At 40.7% G+C, this 27,914-nt stretch overlaps 1 protein-coding gene across 3 annotated transcripts; it reads left to right on the forward strand.

The window, feature by feature from the left end:
* The first annotated feature begins 161 nt into the window (after positions 1–161).
* On the forward strand, positions 162–27,914 carry Tmx3 (Thioredoxin-related transmembrane protein 3). 3 transcript variants are annotated; one of them, XM_067102932.1, is made up of 14 exons: positions 162–240; positions 3,356–3,444; positions 4,147–4,310; positions 4,733–4,916; positions 5,854–5,931; positions 6,530–6,611; positions 10,902–11,029; positions 12,972–13,042; positions 13,164–13,187; positions 14,705–14,734; positions 15,185–15,238; positions 21,441–21,633; positions 23,196–23,385; positions 24,803–27,914. In XM_067102932.1, the coding sequence occupies exons 1-14, from the start codon at positions 204–206 to the stop codon at positions 24,829–24,831; spliced, it is 1,353 nt and encodes a 450-aa protein (XP_066959033.1). In that variant the 5' UTR covers positions 162–203; the 3' UTR covers positions 24,832–27,914. The 3 variants fall into 3 exon arrangements, with proteins under 3 accessions (XP_066959033.1, XP_066959034.1, XP_066959035.1); XM_067102933.1 differs by lacking the exon at positions 14,705–14,734; XM_067102934.1 differs by lacking the exons at positions 13,164–13,187; positions 14,705–14,734 and having other exon boundaries at positions 163–240.

Here is a 27,914-nt window from a genome sequence, read left to right on the forward strand (position 1 = left end):
TAAATAACAATTTTATATAACTACCATTTATAATAACAATATATTAATATATATATTACGAAATATATGCCAAATTATTCATAAATAATAAAAATAACTTAAAAAACCGCACCCAACGTCTTTGTCGGCTTTAGCCAATCATCTATCAGAACGTCCGTCCCAATCAGCCAATCAGCGACCGCCTAGCAGAAGACAACACCAACATGGCGGCCTTCAAAACACTCCTCGTCCTTTTATCTGGTAAAGAACCCTCATTTTAATCCGTCTAAACCCATTTTTCCGCGCGGAATTTGTATCCGAAAGATTCCGCGGACGTGCGGTCGTATTTCGCGCGGAATTCCCGGCGGAAATAGCGGCGGGGAGCGAGAGAATCGGCGAAAAATATCGATCGGCTGGAGCTGTCATTTGTCGAAGAAGCCTGCCAAGTGGTCGAATGTAAACAATGGAGTCTTGAATGAATGACGTAAATGATTAACGTAAATCGTGTCTAATTACACGTAAATTCAACTTGTAATTACGTCTAAGGACCCCTGAGGGGGTCAGCTGTCATTAGGGTAACCGTGTAAACACTTATAGTGAAGGTAAATTCAGGCATATTTAGGTAAATAGGCAACACATTAACGTTAACATAACATTGAAAATGAATTGTAAAGGGATTGGCTATCATTGGGGTAAACTGGTAAACAATTATAATTAAGGTAAATTTAGATATATTTAGGTAAATAGGCAACAAATTTACCTTAAAATTACCTTGAAAATCAATTATAACCGACCATAAAGGGATTAGCCATCATTAGGGTAAAAGAGCAGGCTAAACAATTATAATCAAGGTAAATTTATACATATTTAGGTAATTTGCCTTAAAATTACCTCAAAAATCAATTATAACCTATCTAAAGGAATTGGCCATCATTAGGGTAAGTGGATAAGATGATATGAAGGTAAATGTAGATATATTTAGGTAAATAGGCAACAAATTCACCTAAAAATTACCTTGAAAATGAATTATAACTGACCCTAAAGGGATTAGCCATCATCAAGGAAGCAATTATGAAGGTAAATTTTAAAATATTTAGGTAAATAGGTAAAAAATTTACCTTAAAATTTCCTTGAAAATGAATTATAACCGACCATAAAGGGATTGGCTGTCATTAGGGTTAATATGTAAACACTTATAATTAAGGTAAATAGGCAATAAATTTACCTTATAATTACCTTAAAAATCAATTATAATTGACCCTGAATGGATTGGCCATCATTAGAGGAAACAGGGAAGTAATTATAAAGGTAAATTTAGATATATCTAGGTAAATAGGCAACAAATTTCCCTTAAAATTACCTTGAAAATTAAGTATAACTGACCTTAAAGGGATTGGCCATCATTTGGGTAAACTGGCAAGCAATTATAATTAAGGTAAATTCAGGCAGATTTAGGTAAATGGGCAACAAATTTACCTTAAAATTGGCTTAAAAATCAATTATAACCTACCCATAAGGGATTGGCTATCCTTAGGGTAAATGGAAAAGGAATTATGAAGGTAAATTTAGACATAGGTAAATAGGCAATAAATTTACCTTGAAGAACATGTATAATCAGTTATGACTTACCCTAGGCCGCAGCGAATCAGACGAGGCGTTGAAGGTGTCATGATAGGATGTTTGTCCTAAATGGCGACCCCGACTAGGGAGTAAGCCGAGAAAGCGACCCGACTAGGAGTAAGCGGCGACCCGACTAGGAGTAAGCTGAGAAAGCGACCCGACTAGGGAGTAAGCGGCGACCCGACGAGGAGTAAGCCGAGAAGGCGACCCCGACTAGGGAGTAAGCCGAGAAGGCGACCCCGACTAGGGAGTAAGCCGAGAAGGCGACCCCGACGAGGGAGTAAGCCGAGAAAGCGACCCCAACAAGGGAGTAAGCCGAGAAGGCGACCCCGACTAGGGAGTAAGCTGATGGGAATCAAAGGTGATTTTAGGCCGCAATGATTAGCATGGGAGGCCAATACCGTAACCCGATTTATATTAGCTTTGAAATGGCCGCTAAACCTCCACCAAATAACTTACACAAGTCGAACTACTTATATAATTGTTTCCCATACAGTATAAGTATCCATTAAGTACATAAGTAATGTCTCGGCTTAATGGACTTCTATACTCTTCTTAACCTACACAATTCTTCTTAATTTGACCTGCTATAACCTAACTTGCCCTGACCAGGCCTGACCCTACGGTCAAGTAACTGGTGGCCTTGTGCCGTCGGCTGGCGGCGAGTGATGTCGTCACCTCCGGTCGCTAAAATGATTTTGGGTTCCCTCGTAAATTCGAAATGAGACTGGCGGCCGATTCCACCCGTGATTGCTCTTCAACCGTTCCGTGCGGTCTCGTTACACTAAGGTTGATCTCGTTAAACTTGAGGATGGTCTTGTCAAACTAAGAGCAGTCTCGTTAACCTGAGGGGGATCTCGTCAACCTTGTAGATGCATTTTGAAGTCCCAGATCCTATGCAATAGAGCTTTGCTCCCACAGGAATACAAATCATCGCCCTTAAGGCTTAGGTATTCCGTAACGGTATCCAGATTTGGCCGTTGAGGCTTAGTCGTCGGGGGAATCCCCCGTTCACCTGCCGTCATCAAGCACTCGTTCTGACAGTTGGTTGCTTCATAGCGCAACTGCAGAAGGTTTCCCTTTGGCCTCAATTGTGTACGTCCCGTTCCGTCCCATTCCGACCTGCTGGCTCAGACGTTTCAGGACCCCAGAGAATGCTTTTTGGTCCCCTTGGAGGACTGGACCGTCTTCCCCGATTGATGTGTCGGATGGGGTCTCCTTAAGCCTCGCAGACTCTTGACGAGTTGCACGGCCTTTCGTGTCTTGCCTGGTTCCCGAGGGGTTGGGGATCTGTCTCGTTCGTAGTCACGAATTTGTGAAAGCTCGGAACCTGTCGGTTTCTGACGAGAATCGAGGATTTTGTGGTGATGCCACCAAACGAGAACAGGACACTTTTTAGGCTAGAATGCTGTTCTCTTTGTAGTACTGTACCATCAAACATAAGATGTGCTCTCTCTCTCTCTCTCTCTCTCTCTCTCTCTCTCTCTCTCTCTCTCTCTCTCTCTCTCTCTCTCTCTCTCTCTCTCTCCAAAAGCTTTGGCTCATAAAATACAGAGAATTTTGACATTTTACGATAAATTTGATGACTGTAAGTTAGGGATATACAGAAACTCTCGTTATAAAATGAAGCAATCATTTTTAAACTAAACTAAACAATCATTAGTCCAGTTGCAATCAGACTTCTATTTCCAGATTAAATATTCACTATTAAACTCAATAATTGTTTGTGTGATTCATTTCAAACTTCTATTTCCAGTCTGCAGCTTTGGGAGCGCAACAAACAGAGTCCTTGAATTGAGCGACAGGTTCCTGGAGCTACGAGGAGATAGCCCATGGCTTATTATGGTGAGCTGGCATCTGCAGTTAATTCCGTTTTTGAGTGCAAATGAGCTCGTGCTCTTGTACGAATGTGTGCGTTTTTGGTACAGGAATGATACGCTTTCATACGAGTATTGGTACACGTGTTTATACTTGAGGTTATGTTTGTGAGAGAACTGTCTGATGTTTGTGCAAGAGAGTGAAAGTGCATTTGTCCTCAGCTTGCACTCGTCCAAATGCGTGCGTTTTGGTACGAGAATGATACAAGTTCGTACGAGTATTTGTATTCGAGTACGTGGTTGTACTTGTGGATGCATTTGTGAAAGAACTTTCAGTCCATGTTTGTGCGAGAGAGTTTGATTGTGCAAATTTGTACTCCTCCTCAGCTCATACTCTTGTACAAACATGTGTGTTCTTGTGACAGGAATTATACTTGTTCATGCAAGTGTTTGTATGCTAGTGCGTGTTTGTAAGAGAGCTTTCAACTCATGTTTGTGTGAGTGTTTGTAAGAGAATTTTCAAAGCATGTCTGTGCGAGAGTGCGTAAGCGACGGTATTGTCACGTTGTACAAGAGTATGAATGTGCGTGAGTTCATGCGAAAGCTCATTCGTGTTCCCATTTCAGAAACCAAGGATAGAAAAGAACTGGTTTACAACGTACGAAAATCTAAACGAACTAGAATTGAATCGTCGAAGCGACTTGTCTAATATCTTGTCTCGCTCTTTCAGTTCTACGCCCCTTGGTGCGGACATTGCAAGAAGCTGGAGCCCGTGTGGAACCACGTGGCCCATGCCCTCTACGGGACGGACATCAGAGTAGGCCGCGTCGATTGCACTCGTTTTACGGCTGTGGCCACAGAATTTGTCGTCAAGGGCTTCCCCACCATCATGTTGTAAGTTCCTCGGACCATTTGGCATCAGACGCTGCATTGCCGTCCATATTTATCATTTCCTCGTAGTTGACGATCACGAAAGTTGTTGGGTAGTTCTGGAATATCTCGCTGATTAAGATATCATTCATCCTGCCAAATTTGTTCCACATTCGCTGCGTTTTCATAAGGTTGATTTGGAATATCTGTCAGCTGTTTCTGATTAATCTATTTTATTAAGGCTGTGATTGGTCCTGCCACATGATTGTCTTTCATTTTGTCATAAGAAAGATTTGGTTGTTTGTGTTAACATTTAGTTAATAGAATGTTGTACGTGCTACGTTTTAACCCTTTTGATCTTTAGTGGAAGAAGACCCTTTTATGGAGAGAGAGAGAGAGAGAGAGAGAGAATAAAATGTCTAACTTTCCCTCGACATCTTTTGCAGCGTGAAAGGCGACGAACGCCATTCGTACAAGGGGGACAGAGTGAAGGAGGAGATTGTAGGCTACGCCATTCGTATGTCCAGTCCCCCAGTCCAGTTGATCGCGTCTCCCCAACACCTGAGAGACACGATATCCCACGGGGACCTCTTCTTCACTTTTGTGGGCAATAAGGAGGGACATCTGTGGGTAGGTCTTGCTCAGCTTTCGCTTCCGTAGGGGGTTAGTGCCGTCAGTGCTCCTGGCGCAGTGCACTGTAGGCATTACTTGATGAGGTTCTTTGAAACTGCAACTACTCCTGTTCTTTTGACTGTTCCTCCTCCTCCTCCTTCATTTATCATATTCTCTCTCTTCTTTCTTATTATCCTTGACCCCCCTCCTTTCAAACCTTTGCGTTTCTCTCAGTCTCCCTTTCAGACCTTTCTGTTCCTCCTGCTATGCCTTTCAGACCTTTCTTTTGCTCCTGCTATGCCTTTCAGACCTTTCTATTCCTCCTGTTATGCCTTTCAGACCTTTCTGTTCCTCCTGCTATGCCTTTCAGACCTTTCTGTTCCTCCTGCTATGCCTTTCAGACCTTTCTGTTCCTCTTGTTATGCCTTTCAGACCTTTCTGTTCCTCCTGTTATGCCTTTCAGACCTTTCTGTTCCTCCTGCTATGCCTTTCAGACCTTTCTGTTCCTCCTGTTATGCCTTTCAGACCTTTCTTTTACTCCTGTTATGCCTTTTCAACCTTTCTGTTCCTCCTGTTATGCCTTTTCAACCTTTCTGTTCCTCCTGTTATGCCTTTCAGACCTTTCTGTTCCTCCTGTTATGCCTTTCAGACCTTTCTGTTCCTCCTGTTATGCCTTTCAGACCTTTCTGTTCCTCCCTTTCTGTTCCTATGCCTTTCAGACCTTTCTGTTCCTCTCAGCTTCCCTTTCAGCTCTGGATGACTTCATCAGAGGTGCCACCCCTTGCTTGGCCTGTGGCCTAAATTCCATACTGTATTCCTATTCCAGTTTCAGCTTGTCTGCGATAAATGAGAATCAGTTGAAATACTGTATACTTTGTAGAGGAAATGACCAATTCCTGTAAGTACTAATCTCTCTCTCTCTCTCTCTCTCTCTCTCTCTCTCTCTCTCTCTCAGGAGGTGTACAAGGAGATAGCGGAAGAATACCGCCCATACCACTTCTTCTATTCCATAGAGGCCTCTTGCATGCAAGACGTAAGTGCCCTGTCTCTTCGTTACCCATCTGTAATTTGTTACTTTTGCAATTATTATTATTATTATTATTATTATTATTATTATTATTATTATTATTATTTATTATTATTATTATATTATTATTATTATTATTATTATTATTATTATTATTATTGAGGAAACAAACCCCTGTTCATATGGAACAAGAAGCCCACAAAGGGCCACTGACTTGAAATTCAAGGGTCTTCCTGAATAGTAAGGTGTTCATTTGGCAGAAGCAGCAGAAGGTTAACAGAAAGAGTAAATCAGTGATCTGAGAATGAAAAGGAGAAACATTAACAAATTAAATGTTATAAAGATACAATAAATTAAGTAAGAAATAGATAAAAATATATGTGATGAGGATGCAATTTGAATTGTTTGGTGGTAGCAAAGTCTTGTAAGTAACAAAGACCTTATGTGACAGGTACAGCCTGCACTAGAAGCTTTCCCGTCTTTCAGATAAGTCCAGAAGTCCAGTAAAGTTTAGGTGCTAAGTTTGATAAGCAACATTTCATCGACTTCATCAGGTTTTGAAATAAAATGTCATCAGTTTGATCTGTTGTTTTTCTCATTCCAGCACACTTTCAAACCTTTCTGTCCTCCTGTCACAACCCTTTCTGTCATGGTGTTCAAAGACGACAAGCACTTCTTCTATCCAGGTAGCGGTCAAACCTTTCCCTGTCATCCTTTCTGTCCCTCATCGCCAAACCTCTCCTTCACTTGTTGTCAGACCTCTGATGATTTCTCTCGGCCTCCGGCAGGTACAGCAGACGCCTCCCCACTTACGAACATCCGACTTACGAACATTCAGAGATGTGAACAAGCGGGATCGCGGGTTAAAATTGTGTCCAGGGCACTCTCCCTTTGCCACCCACGAGTTCAGATTTTGTTTTGCGCGTCCGTTCTGCACATAAAGCACTGTATGTGCCGTGTATTGTGCTTTAGGATGAAAAAACATACTGTACTGCACTGTATTGATTTTATATCATCCCGTATTTAAATACACAAATGGCCGTCCGGAAAAGGACTTGTTCGTAAGTAGGGCGGTGTCTGTATGCGTCCTCGTCCGTCCAATCTTTGCACAGGTCATCTTAGTGATGCTACTTCTGTGTCGACTGCTTTCCTCAAGTAACCGTTCCTTATCCCTTCTTGTTATGTTCCCGAACAATCTCTGGGGGTTCCTTCTTTGTAAAAGTGCAAAAAAAAAAAAACTTAATCATGATAAGAATTACGTCAGTGTTTTTCAAACCTTTCTGTTCCTCATGTTATGTCTTCCAAACTTTTCTATTCCTCCTGTTAAACCTTTCAAACTTTCTATTCTTCCTGTTAAAAATTTCGAACCTTTCTGTTCTTCCCGGTATAGCTTTCAAACCTCTCTGTTCTCAGTTTCTCTTTCAAACCTTTCTATTCCTCCTGTTGTGGCTTTCAAACCTTTCTATTCCTCCTGTTAAACCTTTCAAACCTTTCTGTTCCTCCTGTTATGCCTTTCTAACCTTTCTGTTCTTCCTAGGTTTCCTTTCAAACCTTTTCTGTTCCTCAGTTTCCCTTTCAAACCTTTCTATTCCTCCTGTTGTGCCTTTCAAACCTTTCTGTTCCTCCTGTCAAACCTTTCAAACCTTTCTGTTCTTCCTGCCTGTCATGCCTTTCAAACCTTTCTGTTGCCTGTCATGCCTTTCAAACCTTTCTTTTCTTCCTTCTCCTGCCTTGCTTTCAAACCTTTCTCTTTCTTCCTGCCATGCCTTTCAAACATTTGTTCTTCCTGTCATGCCTTTCAAACCTTTCTATTCTTCCTGTCATGCTTTCAAACCTTTGTTCTTCCTGTCATGCCTTTCAAACCTTTCTATTTGTCCTGTCATGCCTTTCAAACCTTTCTCTTCATCCTGTCATGCCTTTCAAACCTTTCTCTTCTTCCTGTCATGCCTTTCAAACCTTTCTATTCTTCCTGTCATGCCTTTCAAACCTTTCTCTTCTTCCTGTCATGCCTTTCAAACCTTTCTATTCTTCCTGTCATGCCTTTCAAACCTTTCTCTTCTTCCTGTCATGCCTTTCAAACCTTTCTCTTCTTCCTGCCTTGCCTTTCAAACCTTTCTGTTCTTCCTGTCATGCCTTTCAAACCTTTCTATTTGTCCTGTCATGCCTTTGAAACCTTTCTGTTCTTCCTGTCATGCCTTTCAAACCTTTCTGTTTGTCCTGTCATGCCTTTCAAACCTTTCTATTCTTCCTGTCATGCCTTTCAAACCTTTCTATTCATCCTGTCATGCCTTTCAAACCTCTTCTTCCTGCCATGCCTTTCAAACCTTTCTATTCTTCCTGTTGTGCCTTTCAAACCTTTCTATTTGTCCTGTCATGCCTTTCAAACCTTTCTGTTCTTCCTGTCATGCCTTTCAAACCTTTCTGTTCTTCCTGTCATGCCTTTCAAACCTTTCTATTCTTCCTGTCATGCCTTTCAAACCTTTCTGTTCTTCCCTGTCATGCCTTTCAAACCTTTCTGTTCCTCCTGTCATGCCTTTCAAACCTTTCTTGTCACGTCAAACTTTCTGTTCTCCTGTCACTTTCAAACCTTTCTGTTCCTCCTGTCATGCCTTTCAAACCTTTCTGTTTGTCCTGTCATGCCTTTCAAACCTTTCCTGTTTCTTCCTGTCATGCCTTTCAAACCTTTCTGTTCTTCCTGTCATGCCTTTCAAACCTTTCTATTCCTCCTGTCATGCCTTTCAAACCTTTCTGTTCTTCCTTCCTGTCATGCCTTTCAAACCTTTCTGTTCTTCCTGTCATGCCTTTCAAACCTTTCTGTTCTTCCTGTCATGCCTTTCAAACCTTTCTGTTCTCCTGTCAAACCTTTCTATTCTCCTGTCATGCCTTTCAAACCTTTCTGTTCTTCCTGTCATGCCTTTCAAACCTTTCTATTCATCCTGTCATGCCTTTCAAACCTTTCTGTTCTTCCTGTCATGCCTTTCAAACCTTTCTATTCTTCCTGTCATGCCTTTCAAACCTTTCTGTTCTTCTTTCATGCCTTTCAAACCTTTCTATTAATCCTGTCATGCCTTTCAAACCTTTCTATTCATCCTGTCATGCCTTTCAAACCTTTCTATTCATCCTGTCATGCCTTTCAAACCTTTCTCTTCTTCCTGTCATGCTTTTCAAACCCTTCTGTTCTTCCTGACATGCCTTTCAAACCTTTCTGTTCTTCCTGTCATGCCTTTCAAACCTTTCTCTTCTTCCTGTCATGCCTTTCAGACCTTTCTGTTCATCCTGTCATGCCTTTCAAACCTTTCTGTTCTTCCTGTCATGCCTTTCAAACCTTTCTGTTCTTCCTGTCATGCCTTTCAAACCTTTCTATTTGTCCTGTCATGCCTTTCAAACCTTTCTGTTCATCCTGTCATGCCTTTCAAACCTTTCTATTCATCCTGTCATGCCTTTCAAACCTTTCTCTCCTTGCTGTCATGCCTTTCAAACCTTTCTCTTCATCCTGTCATGCCTTTCAACCCTTTCTGTTCTTCCTGTCATGCCTTTCAAACCTTTCTCTTCTTCCTGTCATGCCTTTCAAACCTTTCTATTCATCCTGTCATGCCTTTCAAACCTTTCTGTTCTTCCTGTCATGCCTTTTCAAACCTTTCTCTTCATCCTGTCATGCCTTTCAAACCCTTTCTGTTCTTCCTGTCATGCCTTTCAAACCTTTCTCTTCGTCCTGTCATGCCTTTCAAACTTTTCTGTTCTTCCTGTCATGCCTTTCAAACCTTTCTCTTTGTCCTGTCATGCCTTTCAAACCTTTCTCTTCTTCCTGTCATGCCTTTCAAACCTTTCTGTTCTTCCTGTCATGCCTTTCAAACCTTTCTATTCATCCTGTCATGCCTTTCAAACCTTTCTGTTCTTCCTGTCATGCCTTTCAAACCTTTCTCTTCATCCTGTCATGCCTTTCAACCCTTTCTGTTCTTCCTGTCATGCCTTTCAAACCTTTCTCTTCGTCCTGTCATGCCTTTCAAACCTTTCTGTTCTTCCTGTCATGCCTTTCAAACCTTTCTCTTCGTCCTGTCATGCCTTTCAAACTTTTCTGTTCTTCCTGTCATGCCTTTCAAACCTTTCTCTCCTTGCTGTCATGCCTTTCAAACCTTTCTGTTCTTCCTGTCATGCCTTTCAAACCTTTCTCTCCTTCCTGTCATGCCTTTCAAACCTTTCTCTTCGTCCTGTCATGCCTTTCAACCCTTTCTGTTCTTCCTGTCATGCCTTTCAAACCTTTCTCTTTGTCCTGTCATGCCTTTCAAACCTTTCTCTTCTTCCTGTCATGCCTTTCAAACCTTTCTCTTCCTTCCTTCTGTTCTCATGCCTTTCAAACCTTTCTCTTTGTGTCATGCCTTTCAAACCTTTCTATTCATCCTGTCATGCCTTTCAAACCTTTCTGTTCTTCCTGTCATGCCTTTCAAACCTTTCTCTTCATCCTGTCATGCCTTTCAACCCTTTCTGTTCTTCCTGTCATGCCTTTCAAACCTTTCTCTTCGTCCTGTCATGCCTTTCAAACCTTTCTGTTCTTCCTGTCATGCCTTTCAAACCTTTCTCTTCTTCCTGTCATGCCTTTCAAACCTTTCTCTTCTTCCTGTCATGCCTTTCAAACCTTTCTATTCATCCTGTCATGCCTTTCAAACCTTTCTCTTCTTCCTGTTATGCCTTTCAAACATTTCTCTTCGTCCTGTCATGCCTTTCAAACCTTTCTCTTGATGCCTTTCAAACCTTTCTGTTCCTCTCATTTTCCAGCCCCTTTCATTCCTTTCACTGTACCTCCGTTCATATTCCAATCTTTCATAGCGCAACAGCTTTGAGGTTCAGTCATGCCTTTCAAACCTTTTTACTGTCAGTTTCTGTTTCAGCGCCGAATGACCTCTCAGGTCCCAGCACTTGGCCTGTGGCCCGAGTTCTGCATTACGTTCTGTTCACGACGATTTCCACCTCTTCCGCAGTTCCGGACGAGCAGGCGCTCGTGGAGAACGAGTCGGTGGTGAACACGACGCTGAACGAGTGGATCAACCACGAGAGGTTCCCGCTCTTCACGAAGTTCACGCACGGGAATTTGCACCAGCTGTGGAAGGTCGGTGGACACGAAAGCCGTCGCAGGCTTTCATTCGTGTTTGTTGTCGCTGATTTGGCCATTTCATTATTATTATTGTTATTGTTATTAGGAAGAAGACCTTCTTTAATGCTGGTTTTTGTTAAACAAAATGGCAGTTTCAACAGCATTTATTTTATGTAGTGGACGCTCAGTTCGTCTTCTCAGTTGCTTTTCTTGCGCTGGAATGGTTGCAAGCAATTGACAGATATTCGTATCCGGTGGTTTAGTGATGCGTAGGAGGTAGTTCCCGTGGAGTGTCGACTACTTTCGCCCTCCTCGCTTGGGCATCATTCAGGACAGGATCGCATTCCACGAGAACTACCTCCTACGCATCACTAAGCCACCGGAAATGAATACCGGTCAATTGCTTGCAACCATTCCAGCGCAAGAAAAGCAATTGATAAGACGAACTGAGCGTTCACTACATAAAATAAATGCTGTTGAAACTGCCATTTTGTTTAACAAAACCTGTATTAAAGAAGATCTTTTTCCTAACATTATTATTATTATTATTATTTAGAAATATTGATTTGCAACGGAGATACTTTCTTACCTGAGTTACGGTTGCACGCAACATTGGGTCAGTATTCCTGTAAAAAGGAAGTGATACCCAGTTAGCTTAATTGAGGCTTTAAGGGAAAATCAATGTTTAACTTAATTAGTCATAATCACATTCAATCAGAATAGCAGCCACAAACATCCAGATTATACTCTGAGTCTCTCAGATTATGTTGCAATAACTGAGACAGTGCCACAATTATACAGTTTATAGCTTGAGGAAATCTTCTCAACATTGATTGATGGAATGGGTGGCGCCATGGGATGGCAGAGAGTCATAGCAGTCTGCGTTTGATAAAGGTCTGTCCACTTCTGCCTTGCTTGACCTCTGACCTCTTCCATATACAGGCAGTCCCCGGTTATTGGCGGGGGTTCCGTTCTGAGGGTGTGATGATGACCGAAAATCGGCAATTTCTGCGATTTTCAGGGCTCATCGGCGCCGAAAAGCGCCAGTTTCCGGTTATTGGCGCCTACGTTAGCTATGTGTCGGCGCCAGTACTCAGTTATTGGCGCCGTTAAGCGGAAATCAGCGATTCTCGTCGCCAAAAATTGCCGATTCTCGTTGTTAGACAAGCGCCGTAAAACCGGATCACCATTAACCAAGCCCGCCGTTAACCGGGGACTGCCTGTATGCCTTCGTTCCTGCGCTTTTTTGTCTCGGGTCTGAGGGGGGCGGTCCCCGTTACACGGGCCCTCTGGCGGCTCACGTGTTCTGCCCCTGCTTTCCGGTTTGCCCGGAAGATGGAGAGCATTTTGGCAGAAGGGGGAGTCAGCAGGAAATGGGACAATTGAGAGGTCGTTGAGAGGGAGAGAGGTCTACGATGGACAACAGCCATAGCAAATCGGTAATTGCACTAGGTGTGGCCCAAAGGAGGCCTACTTGCTCCTTGTGTGGGCTACTTGATATGTATTTGGTGGGAAGTAAAAATGTTAAAAGTAGAGAGGTCAGTAAGAGTGTTAATTATTCATAAACACTCTTAGCAATTATTATTATTATTATTTATTATATTATTATTATTATTATTATTATTATTATTCACAAGTTAACTCTGTTCGTATGAAACAATCCCACAGGGGCCACTGACTTGAAACTCAAAGAAGCTTCCAAAGAATATAAAGATATTCGTTTGAAAGAAGTTACAGAAGACGATAATAGGAAATACTGGAAGGAGAACAGATCGATCATTAGAAAAGAAAGAGGATTAATGAAAGTGACAAATTGAATTTTAAAAATTTGAGTAGATTTGTAAGAGAATTTTTCTTATTCTCAAGTGATTATGATTTAGTCTCTGACCAAAGTACGAACATTTTACCTATATGTCAGTACTTATCTTCATTATTAACTGTTTTCTTTATCTTACAGATAAAGAAGTACCTGGCCATCACCGTCGTCAAGGAGAGCAAGACAGGACGCATCACCACAGACGAAGATGCGTAAGTCACACGTCTGTTCGTCTCGTCGTTGTCTGTGCGAAATTGTTCTGAATATACTTCATGTTATATGTATACTAAACTGTCTTCTCTCTCTCTCTCTCTCCATGTCTTGCCCTTGCAGCGAGGAATATGTCGACGGGTACAAGTAAGTCGATGCCGCGAGCATGACCTAGACGTTGCAACGCCATTTTTAGTAACCGTAAATCAATCGATCGTATAAGTCTAGAAGTTCGTATCCTTACTCTGCTTTGTAATGGTACCATGTAATTATGACTTAAAGCATTCTTTGAACAGTATACAACGTCCTTTTTGCTTTTCTGTCTTTGCATTATTTGACCGACTGACTCACCGTAGACTTAGACGGGTAGATTTAGGCTTGAAAGACTAAGGAATAGGCTAAAATATAGTGGTATTTCAGACCCAGCGGGAGACATTGTCGTTCTGGACAGCAAGACTTAGAGCAAAGAGTATCGTTGGATTTCAGCGTTGTGAGCGACACGTTTGACGCACGGTCCGTTTGTCTGCGTAACTGACGAAGCCCGGCGTAGTTTTGTGACCCTTTCTGGGATGTCATTCAGATGTCTCTGATGTAGGCTAATATAATCACCAAACATTTTATTCATATTTGTTCCTGCGGCAATACAGATCGTTGCGTTTTTGTACAGGAGTATCCAGTTGTTTCAGTGTGCTGCAAAAGGTTTTACTCCCCTAGTTATGCCTTTCAAATCTGTTCACTCTCAATATGCAGTCAGTTTGCCTCGCTGCAGAACTTCTCAGTTCCAGAGGACCTTTATTCCATGCACCGTTGGTCTGTGGAGGATGTCGTGCAATTGGAAGCTTCTTGAATTTCAAGTCAGTGGCCCCTGTGGTGGGCTTCTTGTTCCATACGAATAGGGTTCTTTTTCTGAAAGGGAAACGGATGAATAGAGAGGTTTGAAAGGCGTAAGTAACAGGAGGAAGAAAACCTTTTGCATTCGAGCCTGTCGGCCGAGAAAAACATGCCAGGCGCCGTCCTGGGTCAAAGTATATTTTGATTTAATTTATTATATTTTAAAAATGGCACTTGGCATGGTTGCGAGATGGAAGAAGGAGAATGTGAATGGGGGAGGAGGTACAGTCATAGGAATGGAAGGGGTTGCCGAAAATAGAAAATAAAAATAAATAAATAAAGATAAATAAATAAAATTCAAAAAAAACAGGCAAATATATACTAATAAATATACAAACACTAAAAAATAAACGATATAAAAATAAAAACAAGAATAAATAAATATAAATGAAATAAGTAAAAATAAAAAACTAAAATTAAAATAAATAAATGAAAATAAACAAAATAAATAAAAATAACAAGTAAAAATAAATAAATGAAATTTAATAAAAGGTCCCTGAGGTCGAAGGAAAAAATGGCTGCAACCTCGTTAACCCATTTCAGTAACCGTCTCCAACTTCCGCTGAAGGATACTCCGCGTACCAAAGGTTCCGGTTTGCATTCCCAGGAAAACCACAAATTCAAAATCTTGTGTTATTTTTTGGTGTGAAATTGTTCAGAATGTAATTCATATTAGACAGGAATCTGTCATTTCGTGTAGAGATGACCTTGTGAACAGACTGATGAATCAGAACGGTAATTATTTTTATACTCTCCTTCTTCATGTCTCTCAGTTACGGCGAAGAATTGATGGATGGGGAAGAGTAAGTGGATGCCACGGGCGTTTACGAGATGCCCTCCCGTAGAGTTCTGTATCCCTAACCTAGTTTGCAATGGTACTGTATAATTATGATGTATAGCAGTATTTTGTACACGGTTGACTGTAAGTGATGCCATTTTTGCTCGTCTGCGTTGGTTGACTGACAGACTCCCTGTAAGCTTAGACTCGTGACGGGTAGATGTAGACTTGATTTTAAAGGAATGTATGGAAATATGGAAGCGTTTTAGACGTACTGGACGACATCACCTAGAGCTAAGAGTACACAGTATATTGCTGCAAGTGGTACGTTTGATGTGTGGCCTGTTTATCGACATAACCGACAAAGCTTGTTTTAGTTTTTTCGACCGCGACTGCCTGGGATTTCATATAAGTGTCCCTGATTTAACTGATTTAAGCGACTATAATTGCAGACGCTTCATCCGTATTTTCACAGGTTTCGTGACATGGTGGAATCGGTGATCAGGAATAATCGAGATAAATATCACCAGTGAGTATCTCCAGCACTTAATACCCCAGTGCTATTCTCCTTTGCATTTTCATACATTTCTATTCATTTATTAATTTATTGTTTCTTTTTAATTGCGAGATCTCTCTCTCTAGTTCCCTTTACCTTCTCTTCTTCCCGATGAACACCTTAATATTCTTTGGAAGCTTCTGGAATTTCAAGTCAGTGGCCCCTGTGGTGGGCTTCTTGTTCCATATTGATAGGGGTTCATCTTCTGAGTAATAGTAATGATTATTTGGAATGAATCTTACTTACTGTTAAAGTTAACTTTTATCTTCGCAACGTTTACCGTGACCAGCATTTTAAAAAGGATCAGAATACGCTTGGCTAACCCACGAGGACTGTCACTGTAGTCGTCTGTTTTCCCACCAGGTGGTGCTGGAATGTTTACGTTCTTGCCGTGTTTCTTCAGGCCGACCTGTTATACAGACGGTGGGGTCGATGTTTGTAATATTGCGTTGATTTCGGGCCAGTTTTCTCCTGTACTGTGCTTGTTTCTGATTTTGCTTGTTGCCGTTTACAACAAGCAGAGATGAAGGCATTAGGGCAGTGGTTCTTTTAACCTTTTTCAGTGCCCGTACCCCTTGATATGTCAGAAAATGTTTCCGTACCCCCATCGAATACAAATACAATACAATCATATGAAAAGGATTAGTGGTACAAACCTTGCTGAGGAATTGGTAGATGTATTCAGTTACTGAACAAAAATACTTTTTTATTTCAAATGAAGTGTCAAGTAGTAGGATACAATGAATGCACATTATAACAGCAATAAGTATTGTTGTTTCTCATTGATGGTGATGTTCAAACGAGGTTCTTTCCTTGAAAGTGCCAGACGCACGTCATCACTTGCATCCAAACGTTTTCCTGCTTTTGTCTTGATGTGTAGGAGCATTGAAAAACCTGCCTCGCAGAAGTATGTGGTTTTGCAAATGATTTTTCTCGATATGTAGATTTTGAGCGATCTGAGGAGAGGACGTAGATTTTGTGTGGTATCGGAAGATGTTGGAGGCCGATAGTTTATGTAAACAGTTCTCCTTTGTTAACTTACCCGGTAGCCCAGGTTAATTCCTCTCTCTCATTCTGTTCCGCCTTCTTTTGCTCCCTATGTGGTTCAGGAGAAAAATATTATTGAGATATATTTTATTAGTTAGAATTTCGATCGAAAATATTAGGGCTAAGGTCCCCCCCAGCTTTTGTCCCTTTTCGGTTTCCCCCGCGAGAGAGAAGGTGTCGGAGCCTGGTGACAGTTGTTCCTTGTTGTACAGCGGCTCTTCCACTTCCGCCGCGTATTTAACTAGAGTGAGTTACGACAGCTTCTCGATAATCACCTCTCAAATGTTGTGCAGTCTCTCCGACTGTCATCACCGTTATGTGATGACGTCAATCCGTGCAGAGGACACTTGACTGTCGTCGAGGTTACTTGGTGATGTCACGCAAGAATCCTCTCCCTTCTCCACCTGGTATTTTCACCCGGCATTCCGTGTCATCATTACTCATGTTCAAGCCATATTTCACCTCTTCCACCTTAGTTTCTCCGTTTGGACTTAAGGAGTTTTAACATTGTTCTGCATTCTCTTCCTTTTGCCATGAAGTAGAGCCTTTGGGAAATGGATGAACAGTCGTAAGAGAATTACTATATCTTACTATATTTTTAAAGAAACATGAAGCTAGGTAACTTACTATATTTTTAATCTGTTCTTGAGAGGCGACCTTGGAAGTGTCCCCTTTATGCTGGTTCTCGGATGCTACGGCATGTTTTCCAGTTTTGAAGCTGTTTAGAGCTGGGTTAGGACTTGCTTACAATATACGTTTTTTTTTTTTCACCTTCCTCTGTCCAACTTGCAGGTTTCTAGTTCTTGGACCAAGGAAGAGAAGTCTCCTCAATAGGTAAGGTAATTGAGCCTAATTGTGAGGCGAAGGTACCTTCAATTTTCGTATTTACGTTCCAGCACTACAGCTAGATTACGGCAACTGTAATGCATGTGATTATGTTATTTTACGTATTTTGCATGTATGCATGTATATATAAGCATATACATGTGTAATATTTTTGCATGCATGTGCAGACATGTATGCACATGAATGTACGTATGGAGATACGTATAAGATGATTATAAATATTAATCATGAAGAGATTTTTTTTTATGATGCGTCAGAGTCATGACCTCTCCTTATAGACCTACTTCCGAGGCTATGGGAAGAATGTCATGTTCCTTTTACAACTCAGTTTTTGGTAACAGAAACAGTTGTGTAAATTATATTAGGTATCCCTGCTCAACCTTTAGTAGCTGTTTTTGACAGTGGCCCTTCGTGTCTACTCAACCCGTTAGTATTTGAGGCCATCACCTAAGATGTCTCGAATCAGGAGGTTAGAAATTCTTAGCACCACCTTTGATGTCTTCCCTTTAGGGTCTTGCTTGAAAGTTCCTTCTAGAATTTCCCAATTCACCTCTCCAGTTCTGCTTCGGTAGAGTTCTGGCTCACGTTCCAAGTGGGAAAGTCTCGATTCTTACGTAAGATGATAAGGACACACACGTGTTCAGACCAGCAAGAACTACCTTATCCTTTGGACAGAGTCCAGCAAAGTCATTCCATTACCTCGTTTTGTCTTAATAACAACTTGGAAGACCATCCCAGCAGAAAAGGGGCAAGGTCTCCAGTCAGATACAGTAGTTTCCTCGTCCTCAGGTTTGCCGGAAGTTTTGGAACCTTTAGGGAGACCCAAACACCCGTCTGTTTATGACTGCCCAAGACTCTACACAAGGATGATTTTGATAGTGCAATTGTGGCCCCAAGGGAATGTTTCCTCGATCTTTCTTTCCTGGTGGTAGATGCTCCTCGTCGTCTTCCGTTCAGGGAGGATCTTTTCAGACAGTCTTATTTGAGAAGATTCCAACAAGCGTCCACATCTTCATCTCACTGTGTGGAGATTATCTAGTGTCTGTTATGAACTGTGGCATTTCTAGATGGCCAAGGAAGCAATCCTTAAATCTAGAAGGCTCGCCACTGTTAGACTTGTGTATCAATAACAGTGGGTAGTTTTTTGATCTTGGTGCTTTTCCTGAGTGATATCCAACACCTGTTCCACTAGGTATCCTATTTTAAGCTCTGCCAGTATCTCGGGTACACAGAGCAGTTTTCTGTCACAGCTATCAAGGACCCCACTTTATGTTGCTTTCAGTTCTGCATCATGCTGACTGGAGTGTAACTCACGATATAAAGTTTGAAGAGGTTTTCAATCTTTTGCGCTGGAAGTCTCATCTTCCAGCCATGTTTTACGAGGAAATTTGGACGTAATCCTTCAGATGTTAACCGCAGTTAAGCCCTCTGATAAGGCATCACTTGAGAACTTTGAAGGCACTTTTCTTTCAGCTGTTGATGTGGCAAAGTGTATTAGTGAGCCTCCAGCCCTTTCTTGTTTGGGTGCTCTGTCCTAGTGACAACCTCTCTCTTTTCTTTCATTGCTTAGAGGAAAGATGTATAAGTGGAAGCCCTTCCCAGATTTGTGACAGCACCTAATCAAACTAATTAGGTAGCAATGGAATAATGGCTGTCTTCTGTCCAGTTAGAACTCTTAAGGGTTCACCTGGACGGACATAACCTGTAAGAGGAGAAATTAAGAATTGATCTGTGGTGTTAGAAGGCCAAACACTCTGTGTCTGAGATGGGTAACATTTATGCACACAGAGTTGATTCCTGAGTTTTACCCATTTTGAAAATAATCCGTAAACATGTTATAACTGTTTTTGCCTTGTTATTTGCAAATGTTCAATTTTAGGGACTTTTTCTTCCTAACCAAATATAATAGTATTCTTGCATTCCGTCTAGTTAGTTGTTAGAAATCACGCTTTTGAATATTGGGAGCACGAAGGTACACTGTCAGGTCCTGAAGCTCACCTTCTTATCTGTTATGGGCTTTCGACCTAGGCAGAGGAGTCGCTAGTACTCTTCAAGATAGAGTCCTTTTTTCCCTGTAAGGATCCTCTGACGAGTCTCACTACGAGAACCTTACACCCCGTCGCAGTTCCACCGTCTGGTGACAGCACTTACCAGTAAGGATTACCAGTAAGGATCACACATCAGGCAGGAATGTTTAGAAGCTCTTAGTTCGCTTGGCTGAACTCTGTTTCTCTGGCCGTACTAACCCACCATCCTCATTCAGTGTGGTAGTCAGCTAAAGAACCTTAAACATTCCAGCACCACCTGGTGGGAAAACGGATGACTACGTGACAGTCCTCGCGGGTTAGCCAGGGGTATTCTGATTTTTTTTAAAATGCTGATCACACCAGATGGCACAAAGATAAAGCTAACTTTAACAGTACGTAAGTATCCAAATAATTAATTTTGTGAAAATTATAATCATAATAATAATAATAATTTATGCCTGAAGTTGTTTGCCTTCCTGAGTCCACTACTTGAATTCATTAAGTGTAGAATTTGGCCCTAAGTTTATCCATCCCAAAACCCTTAAAGTTTAATGCTGAAGGTAAGGTATTTGTAGAATCTACTGGTCAGATTTTACCAGATACTTACGTAATTGTAATAACCACATACCGAACGGAATGCTGATTCCGTACTAAATGTAACGTTTTCATGTTACGTGAAACACTTAATAATAATATTTGGGATGTACTTTACCTGATGCATTCAATAGCCCCGTAGGAGGGTAGTGTCGTCAGTGCACCTCGCGCTGTGCACCGTAGGCAGTACTACTCGAGTAGGTTCTTTGCCGAGTCCCTCCTGATGCCCCTAGTTCCTGGAACCCCTTCCCATTCCCTTGACTGTACTTCCTTCCATATTCTCTCTCTTCCATCTTACTTTCCTCAACCCTCTCCTGATGATTGTTTCGCAGTGTAACTGTAAATGGTTTTCCTCCTGTTGTTACTGTATGCCTCTGAAACCTTTGTATTTCTCTCACTTGTAAATATTCCGTTCCGTTCCCGTACTCGGTAGCAAAACTTACAGCATCCAGAGAATGTGGCATTTTCCTTTTTTTGTGAAGACGAAGGCTTTCAAAACTCTTTGTCATTAAAATGCAGATTGCTTTAGACTTTCCTATTTTTCCTTTCTTGTGAAAACAAGGCTGAATTTTTCGCTCTGCTCCCGAAAGCAACGTCGTCGAACCTCAGTTCCAGAGGTCCTTTATTCCTCACACCGCTGGACGGTGGAATGGCCTCCCTACTGAGGATGTCGTGCAATTGGAACTTCAAAAAGTTTAAGCGAAGATGCAATGCATTGCTACCCTAATGCTATTCTCCTTCCTTGCATTTTAATACATTTTCTCTTCTTTCTGTATTTCCTTTTACTTCCTCTTACTTCCTTCCAATGAGCACCTTAATATTCTTTGCAATGTTCTTTAATTTCAAGTCAGGGGCTCCTGTGGGCTGGTTTTATAATAATAATAATAATAATAATTGAATTTCAAGTCAGTGGCCCCTTTGGTGGGCTTGTTCCGTATGCATAGGGTTCTTCTTCATCTTCAGCATAATAATAATAATAATAATAATAATAATAATAAATAAAAAATAGTAGCACAAGTCTTGAAACGGTGAAACAAATCCACAGTCGTCACGTATGGGTACAAATATATTTAAAGACAAATCTCTGCAGAGAGCTTTCAGGAATCTGCTCAGTTCCCCTTTGAGATTGGAAGGGGGAATCGAACAGATTCCCGAAAGCTCTCTGCAGAGCTCTCCGTATATAACGTACAGCAACATAAAGTTGCAAATGGAGGACTTTCTCCCCTAGTTACCAAAATATGGCTTGGGACTTTGCAAAAGCAAGGGGACATTGGTATACGAGTATTTTTCAAATGCCAAAGAGCCAAGTGAAAGAGGAATCGTGACTTCTGATCAAGTCGTACACATATGTACATTAGTGAACATGTCCAGGAATGGGAATTGGTAAAAGGATATAAAACGCCAAAGGGGAATAGTGCCATCAGTGCGTCTCACACGGCGCACTGTAGGGATTGCTTGAGGTTCTTTGCAGCGTCCCTTTAGCCCCTGGTTGCAACCCCTTTTCGTTCCTTTTGCCGCACCTCCATTCGTAATCTCTTTCGTCGTACTTTCCTCACAATTGTTTCACAGTGGAACTGCTTTGAGGTTTTCCTCCTGTTACACCTTTCAAACCTTTCTGGTCTCAGTTTCTCCAATAATAACATCATCCTCGTATTTCGCAGGCACTTCCAGTTCGGTTGGACGGGAACCCCAGACCTGGCAAACAGCATCGCGATGGAACGCCTCCCCCTTCCGTCGCTCCTGGTCGTCAATGCCTCCACAATGCACCACCACTTGCCCGAAGACCCCGCCCACCACCTCACAACGGACGCGATCGAAGTCTTTTTGGACACCGTGATAGCCCAGTCGGCTCCGGTAAGGCTCCTCGGAGGATTGGTTGGTTGGGTTACGGTTGACAAATCTGGCGTCACAGTCCCTGGAGGAAGTTTTGCGGGAACTAGAAGAAGTCAGGCGAGGTTTATTTAGTTGGGGCCTTCGTGTTTTAGTGGGGTTTGTTTTTAGAGTAATGCATGCATAGGTCTCTCTCTCTCTCTCTCTCTCACACACAGCAATGAATGCTTAGGTCTAGTGTTTCTCTCTCTCCAATTGCGAAATATATAACTTTTTCAGAGGTGACGACCATCACAGTTTTGTAGCTCTTTTTCTCTCTCACATACAACAGTTTACCAACAACTAGTTACATCAGTATTATTATTATTACAGGTCAAGCTTCAAAAAACTTAGGAAAATTAAATAACAAGAAAAAGAAATAAATAGATTAAATAAATAACAAACTTCTTCTATCATCGTTGCCCAGTTGAGATTTCTTCTGCTTAATTGTTGAAGTCATTTTAATTCTCTGTCCTTCCACCCTTATAATTCTGTACCTTATTTGTTATTATTATTATTATTATTATTAAGAAGACAAACCCCAATTCATATGGAAAAAGCCCACCACCAAAGGGACCATTGACTTGCAATTGAAGCTTCCAAAGAATTTTGTGGCGTTCGTTTGAAAGTAGCTACAGAAGGTTGCAAGAAATACAGAAAGAAATAATCACTTATTAGAAAAGAAACAAAGACAAATCGATAAATTAAGAGATAAATAGAAAAAACATAAATAAATTACTGACTTGGAAGACGTAACTGAAAGCATTAGGAAATACGGAAAGATCTTTGGAGGTTTCTTGAATTTTAAGTCAGTGGGCCTGTTTCATATGAAGAGAGTTTATCTTTTTGAAAAATAATAATAATAATATAAGCAAGTGTTCTCATAAAATAAGGTCCAGAGGCCAAGGATGAGGATTTGTACTCGCAGACTTCTGTGTTCCCGAAAGTTCCGTTTGTATCTCTCGCATAATTTGATCACTTACAGCCGGTTGTAAGGTTCACCTTCGGTAAAGTTCTCTTCAAAGTCCGCCCGTAAGTTTTTGTGTTATCACACTAAAGAATTTATCCAATACTCTATTGAAATCATTAAGTTCAAGAACAACTCCTTCCAGCTGCAACCCCTTTCATTCCTTTTACTGTAACTCCTACTCATTTTTATCGTATTCCCTCTCCTCCTGACAATTGTTTCATCGTGCTTCAACTGCACAAGGTTCAGTTCCTCCTTTTTATGCCTTTCAAACCTTTCTGTTCATCCTCTCTGCCTTTCAAACCTTTCTATTCCTCCTGTTACACCTTTCAATAAACCTTTCCATTCCTGTTATGCCTTTCAGACCTCCTCTCCATTCCTGTTATGCCTTTCAAACCTTTCTGATAATCTCAGTTTCGCATTCAGGGCTGAGTGACCTTGTAATGACCTCGTAAGTCCCAGCACTTGCTTGGCCTGTGGCCTAACTCTATTCATAAGAATAAATCCTTTGGATGAGCGATCCTGTAGCCCATAAGCATAAGTACGTCTCGATAATTCTTCTTTTTTTTTTCCCCCGCAGAGCTTCGGAGGCGATTCGTGGCCCATAAGAATTTACCGAGTGTACTACAACGCAAAGACGTCTCTGGAAGACATGTGGCAGGGAAATCCCGTGCTGACGGCACTTCTCTTCGGCCTGCCCCTCGGATTCCTCTCTCTCATCTGCTACTCGATCTGGTGTTCGGACATACTGGACGCAGACGAAGAAGAAGGTATTATTGTTATTATTATTATTATTATTATTATTATTATAGAGAAGAGGAGAACTATTCATATAGAACAAGCCCACCAAAGGGGCCACTGACTTGAAATTCAAGAAGCTTCCAGAGAATATGAAGGTGTTCGTGAGGAAGAAGTAAGAGGTGGTAAAAGGAAATATGTAAAGAGATCCCACTTATTAAGAAAAGGGAAAATAAATTAATGAATTAATAAATAGGTAAAAATGTATTAAAATGCAAGGAGAGAATAGTATCAGGGTAGCAGTGCATTGTTTAATTGCACGACATCAGTTACGTTGCCGGAGTTCTTCCCCGACTTATAATCCAACTACAGTTAACCTGCATCCCTCAATTCATTGTCCTTTAATCTGGTCATAAAATCGTGCTTATCCCTCCCAAGGGCTTTCCAGAAGAGAGAGATCATTCTGGGACAAGGCCAACTTGATTTTCAACCTGCCATCACTTGAGGACCCAATAACTATTTTTTTTTTTTATCAGTTATTTTCATTAAAGAGAGTGGGCTTCATATTTGGCATTTGTACAATTCATTTAGATGACTAGAAATTAAACTGTCCGTATCCTACCCTGTTATGAAAATAGTTTAATGTAGTTTTTCCAATTCTTCCGTGGAATTGGAACTTAGAAGTTCAAGCGAAGGCGCAATGCTTTACTACCCTAATACCACTCTTGCATTTTAATACATATTTATCTATTTATTGATTTATTTCTTCTTTTTTAATGGGTGGGATCTCTTCTTTTTGTATTTCCCTTTTCACCTCCTCTTACCTCTTCCTAACGAGCACCTTAATATTCTTTGGGAGCTTCTGGAATTTCAAGTCAATGGCCCCTTTGGTGGGATTGCTCCACGTGAATAGGGTTCTTCATCTTCTGAATAATAATACTAGAAATCTTTACGTCTTTGGTGTTAGAAGACAATAGCATCGACTGTTTACCCTTTCCGACCCGGGTTGAGGAAGATCTTAGGTCAGAGTTTTATGAATCAAATCTGGGAAAGGGCTTTTGCGCAACAACATCATACTGTACTCACTTACCATTGTAGTCTTATTCATGTTAGTTTCGGGGAAGCTTGGTCCGTCTTGGGTAACAATCTCATCTTGAATGAGTTGCGTAATGCGGAAAGAAAAAATCCCACTTATTAAAAAAGAAAAAGTAAATTAATTAATTAATGAGTAGATAAAAAAAGAGTATTAAAATGCAAGGATAATAGGATAGTAATCCATTGCACCTTCACCTCAGAAGTTCCAGTCGCACGACATTACCATGAATTACCTCTGTGATGTGGTTTCACTAAGCTGGAACAAAAAATAATTTCAGAAACGTGTTACATAAATACGTGTTACGTAAATTTCAATTCCTAACAGTATGTTTCTTTTGCATTTCTACCTTGCAGAAGTAAATCAGCACGAAAAGAAGGAATAGTGGAGATTTCGTGGGACGCACTTCAGGCTCCTGACGTTCGTGTGAAGGAAGAGGAGGGGGTGGAGTAAAGGTGTCCTCAGGCGCAGGAGAAATCGCTAAATCACGAAGTCTTGAAGTCTACGTAGAGTCGCAAACTGCTAATGATGTTGATGACATATTAGTGACTTCGTACATAGAAGTCGTTTGTTCAGAGTGAAATAAGATACTACTTCATGTTGATGTTTTAAATACTCTTCTCCGTTTGTTTCCAGACGAGATCAGTCAGTTCACAGACCGTTGCGAGGAGACGAGACTCGCTCTTCGCCTGTCGTTCTGCGGACGGCGGCAGTTTCTAGTCAAGATGATGTTTTAATGATTAAAGAAATTATATTCTTTTTATGTTGACATTCCAGTGTATATAGTTACAATATATAAATGATTTTTTTTCTCTGCTCTAAGTGGGTCATTTTTAGCGTTTAGTTTTGGCAGTATTACGAACCAGTACCAACAGTAGGCAGGATTGTTGCTCATATGTTTCTGTCTCTGTTCGGGACCACGGTATTTGACTGAAGAATATGTCTTTAAAGTGCTTAAGTGTCTGTTCGTGCTTGGTTTAAACCTAAGCCTAATCAAGAGCTGTGGATTTTGGAAGAAATCTAAATGTAATTAATATGTGCAATTATTTCTAAGTTGTTCTGTTCAAGAGCTGTTGTTTTTGACAAAATTGTGATGTAATTAATATGTTTTGACAGAAATTGACATTCGTTTCTGATATCTGAATGTGATTAATGTTTTTTGACAGCAGGAATCGACAACTGTTTCCGTGGTGGCACAGGTCTGACCCTCGGGTAGACGGAAAACTCCACCAGTATGTTAGAAGTGAAATTATACCCCCGTGACTGATACTTTGCTTGTGTTCGTACTTCTTTGACAGAATTATATGATTTTTAAATTGTACATTGCAGAAAATATCAATTGAAAGCAGAAATTTGCTTTTTTGTTATGTTTCGAGGTATATTAGAATTATTTGCTTTTTAAATGGAGTACATTGCAGAAAATTACAGAAAGCAGACTTCTGCTTTCGTTTTAAGTTGTACTTTGAGGTGAAGTCATGTGTGCCAAATTGCATTGTAAAAAAATTGTAGAATCATTCAATTCAAAAGAAGTTACAGAAAGGATTGTAGATAATTATAGATATGTCTGAGGTTATAATTATTTTTATGTACATTATTATTATTGTTGCTGTTATTATTAGTTATAGGAAGAGTATATTTGGACTTCTGCAATTAGCAAATATTCCACCGTAACGTAACAGAATGCAGTATTCAAGGTCCGACAAAGTCTCTGAAAATTTAAGAGGACACAGTACCTCGGTTTTTGATGATGCCATTACTCCTCAGTTGAAGTCATTTCCAGCTTGGTGTGTTGAATTTTGGTCTTGTCTTTTCTTTCTGTGAACGTACCATCATAAAGTAGAGGTTCTCTGCTTCAAACTGGCTTGAGAATGATTATTGTAGCTCCAGTTTTAACTTTGTGTAAGGCGTGCAAAGTCAGATGTTGTTTGTTGCAGTGGCCAAGTGACTGGAGAGATAAACTGAATGTTAGTGATGGACTTAATCTCTCTCTCTCTCTTCATCTCTCATCTGTAGTCATCATTTCTCCCAATTTTCTTTCATGGTTTGATCAAGGAATCGTATTGGACAAATCAGGCTTCTAAGGTTCCTGCGTCTGTCAGAAGTATATTGATTTTAATGTCATTCTCTGGAAGGATTTTGACAAATGAAGTATCTTTAATCCTTCTCTCTCTCTCTCTCTCTCTCTGCTGTCTATGTTGTCATTTCTCCCAATGTTCAGTTCTTCATTGGATGGGTCGATATCGTACTCGCCTAGCACTCTCCTGGGCCCGCGTTCAATTCTTTGGCCGGCCAATGAAGAATTAGAGGAATTTATTTCTGGTGTTAGAAATTCATTTCTCGGTATAATGTGGTTCAGATTCCACAGTAAGCTGTAGGTCCCGTTGCTAGGTAACCAATTGGTTCTCAGCCATGTAAAATAAGCCTAATCCTTGGGGCCAGCCCTCTCCAGGAGAGCTGTTAATCAGCTCTTCAGTGGTCTGGTTAAACTAAGGTATACTTATTTAACTTATTCTCCCAATTTTCTTTCATTGTTTGATCAAGAAATCGTATTGGACAAATCAGGCTTCTAAGGTTCCTGCGTCTGTCAGAAGTATATAGATTTTAATGTCATTCTCTGGAAGGATTTTGACAAATGAAGCATCCTATTCGAAGGTGCCGTAAGCAATGTCACCGGACGTCTCGGAAGGCGGTCGTCTCTTAATTACTTTAGGTATAGAGGCGAAGGTGACACCACAACTGGCCTGTAAGGGGTTGTTGATTGCATGGGGTAGCCCTGGTATCTATTTACTTCATAGTGCAACTGCGAGGTTTTCCTCCTTTGTGTCACCTTTCAGACCTTGCTGTCAGCTCCAAATGACCTTATAGGTCCCAGCACTTGACCTAACTCCTATATTCTATTCTGTCCCAGTTCTTGGACGTTCCAATTTCAGTCCTTGCCCGAGGGGGTGATCCTTGAACGAGCCTTTGGAGAGCGTTTGCGGCTTTGTAATAATAATAATAATAATAATAGACTGGTTTTGTTCATGAATAACAAACAGTAAATCTGTCTCACTAGAATCTGCTTTTGTGGGGGTGTTTGTTTCTGTTTATATAAAAAATGAATACATATTTTGTATCGGACAATGCAGTAGAAAAAAGCCAATGGAGGAGACAGGACTCGAATGCATTTCAGATTTAATTTTAAATAAATTTCTGTATTTTATTTCAAAGTTTAAATTTATTTCTGTGGTTCTGATTTGCAATGTGAAAAATGTTTTACTTAAATACTCTTTTATCTTATTGCCATGAGAATTCCACTTATATTTAAGGATATTTTTTAGTATTATAATTTTAAAATGTCTGTTTTCCATTGTCTAGTATTGATGTATGTTTTGTTTCAATGCTTATTTATAATAGGTCAGATATTAATGATGTACAGAAGTGATGGCTTGTAGCCAACAACTTCGTTTTATTAAATTGTTGAAGGAC

Source organism: Macrobrachium rosenbergii, unplaced genomic scaffold, assembly GCF_040412425.1.
Source record: "Macrobrachium rosenbergii isolate ZJJX-2024 unplaced genomic scaffold, ASM4041242v1 171, whole genome shotgun sequence".
NCBI lineage: Eukaryota > Metazoa > Arthropoda > Malacostraca > Decapoda > Palaemonidae > Macrobrachium > Macrobrachium rosenbergii.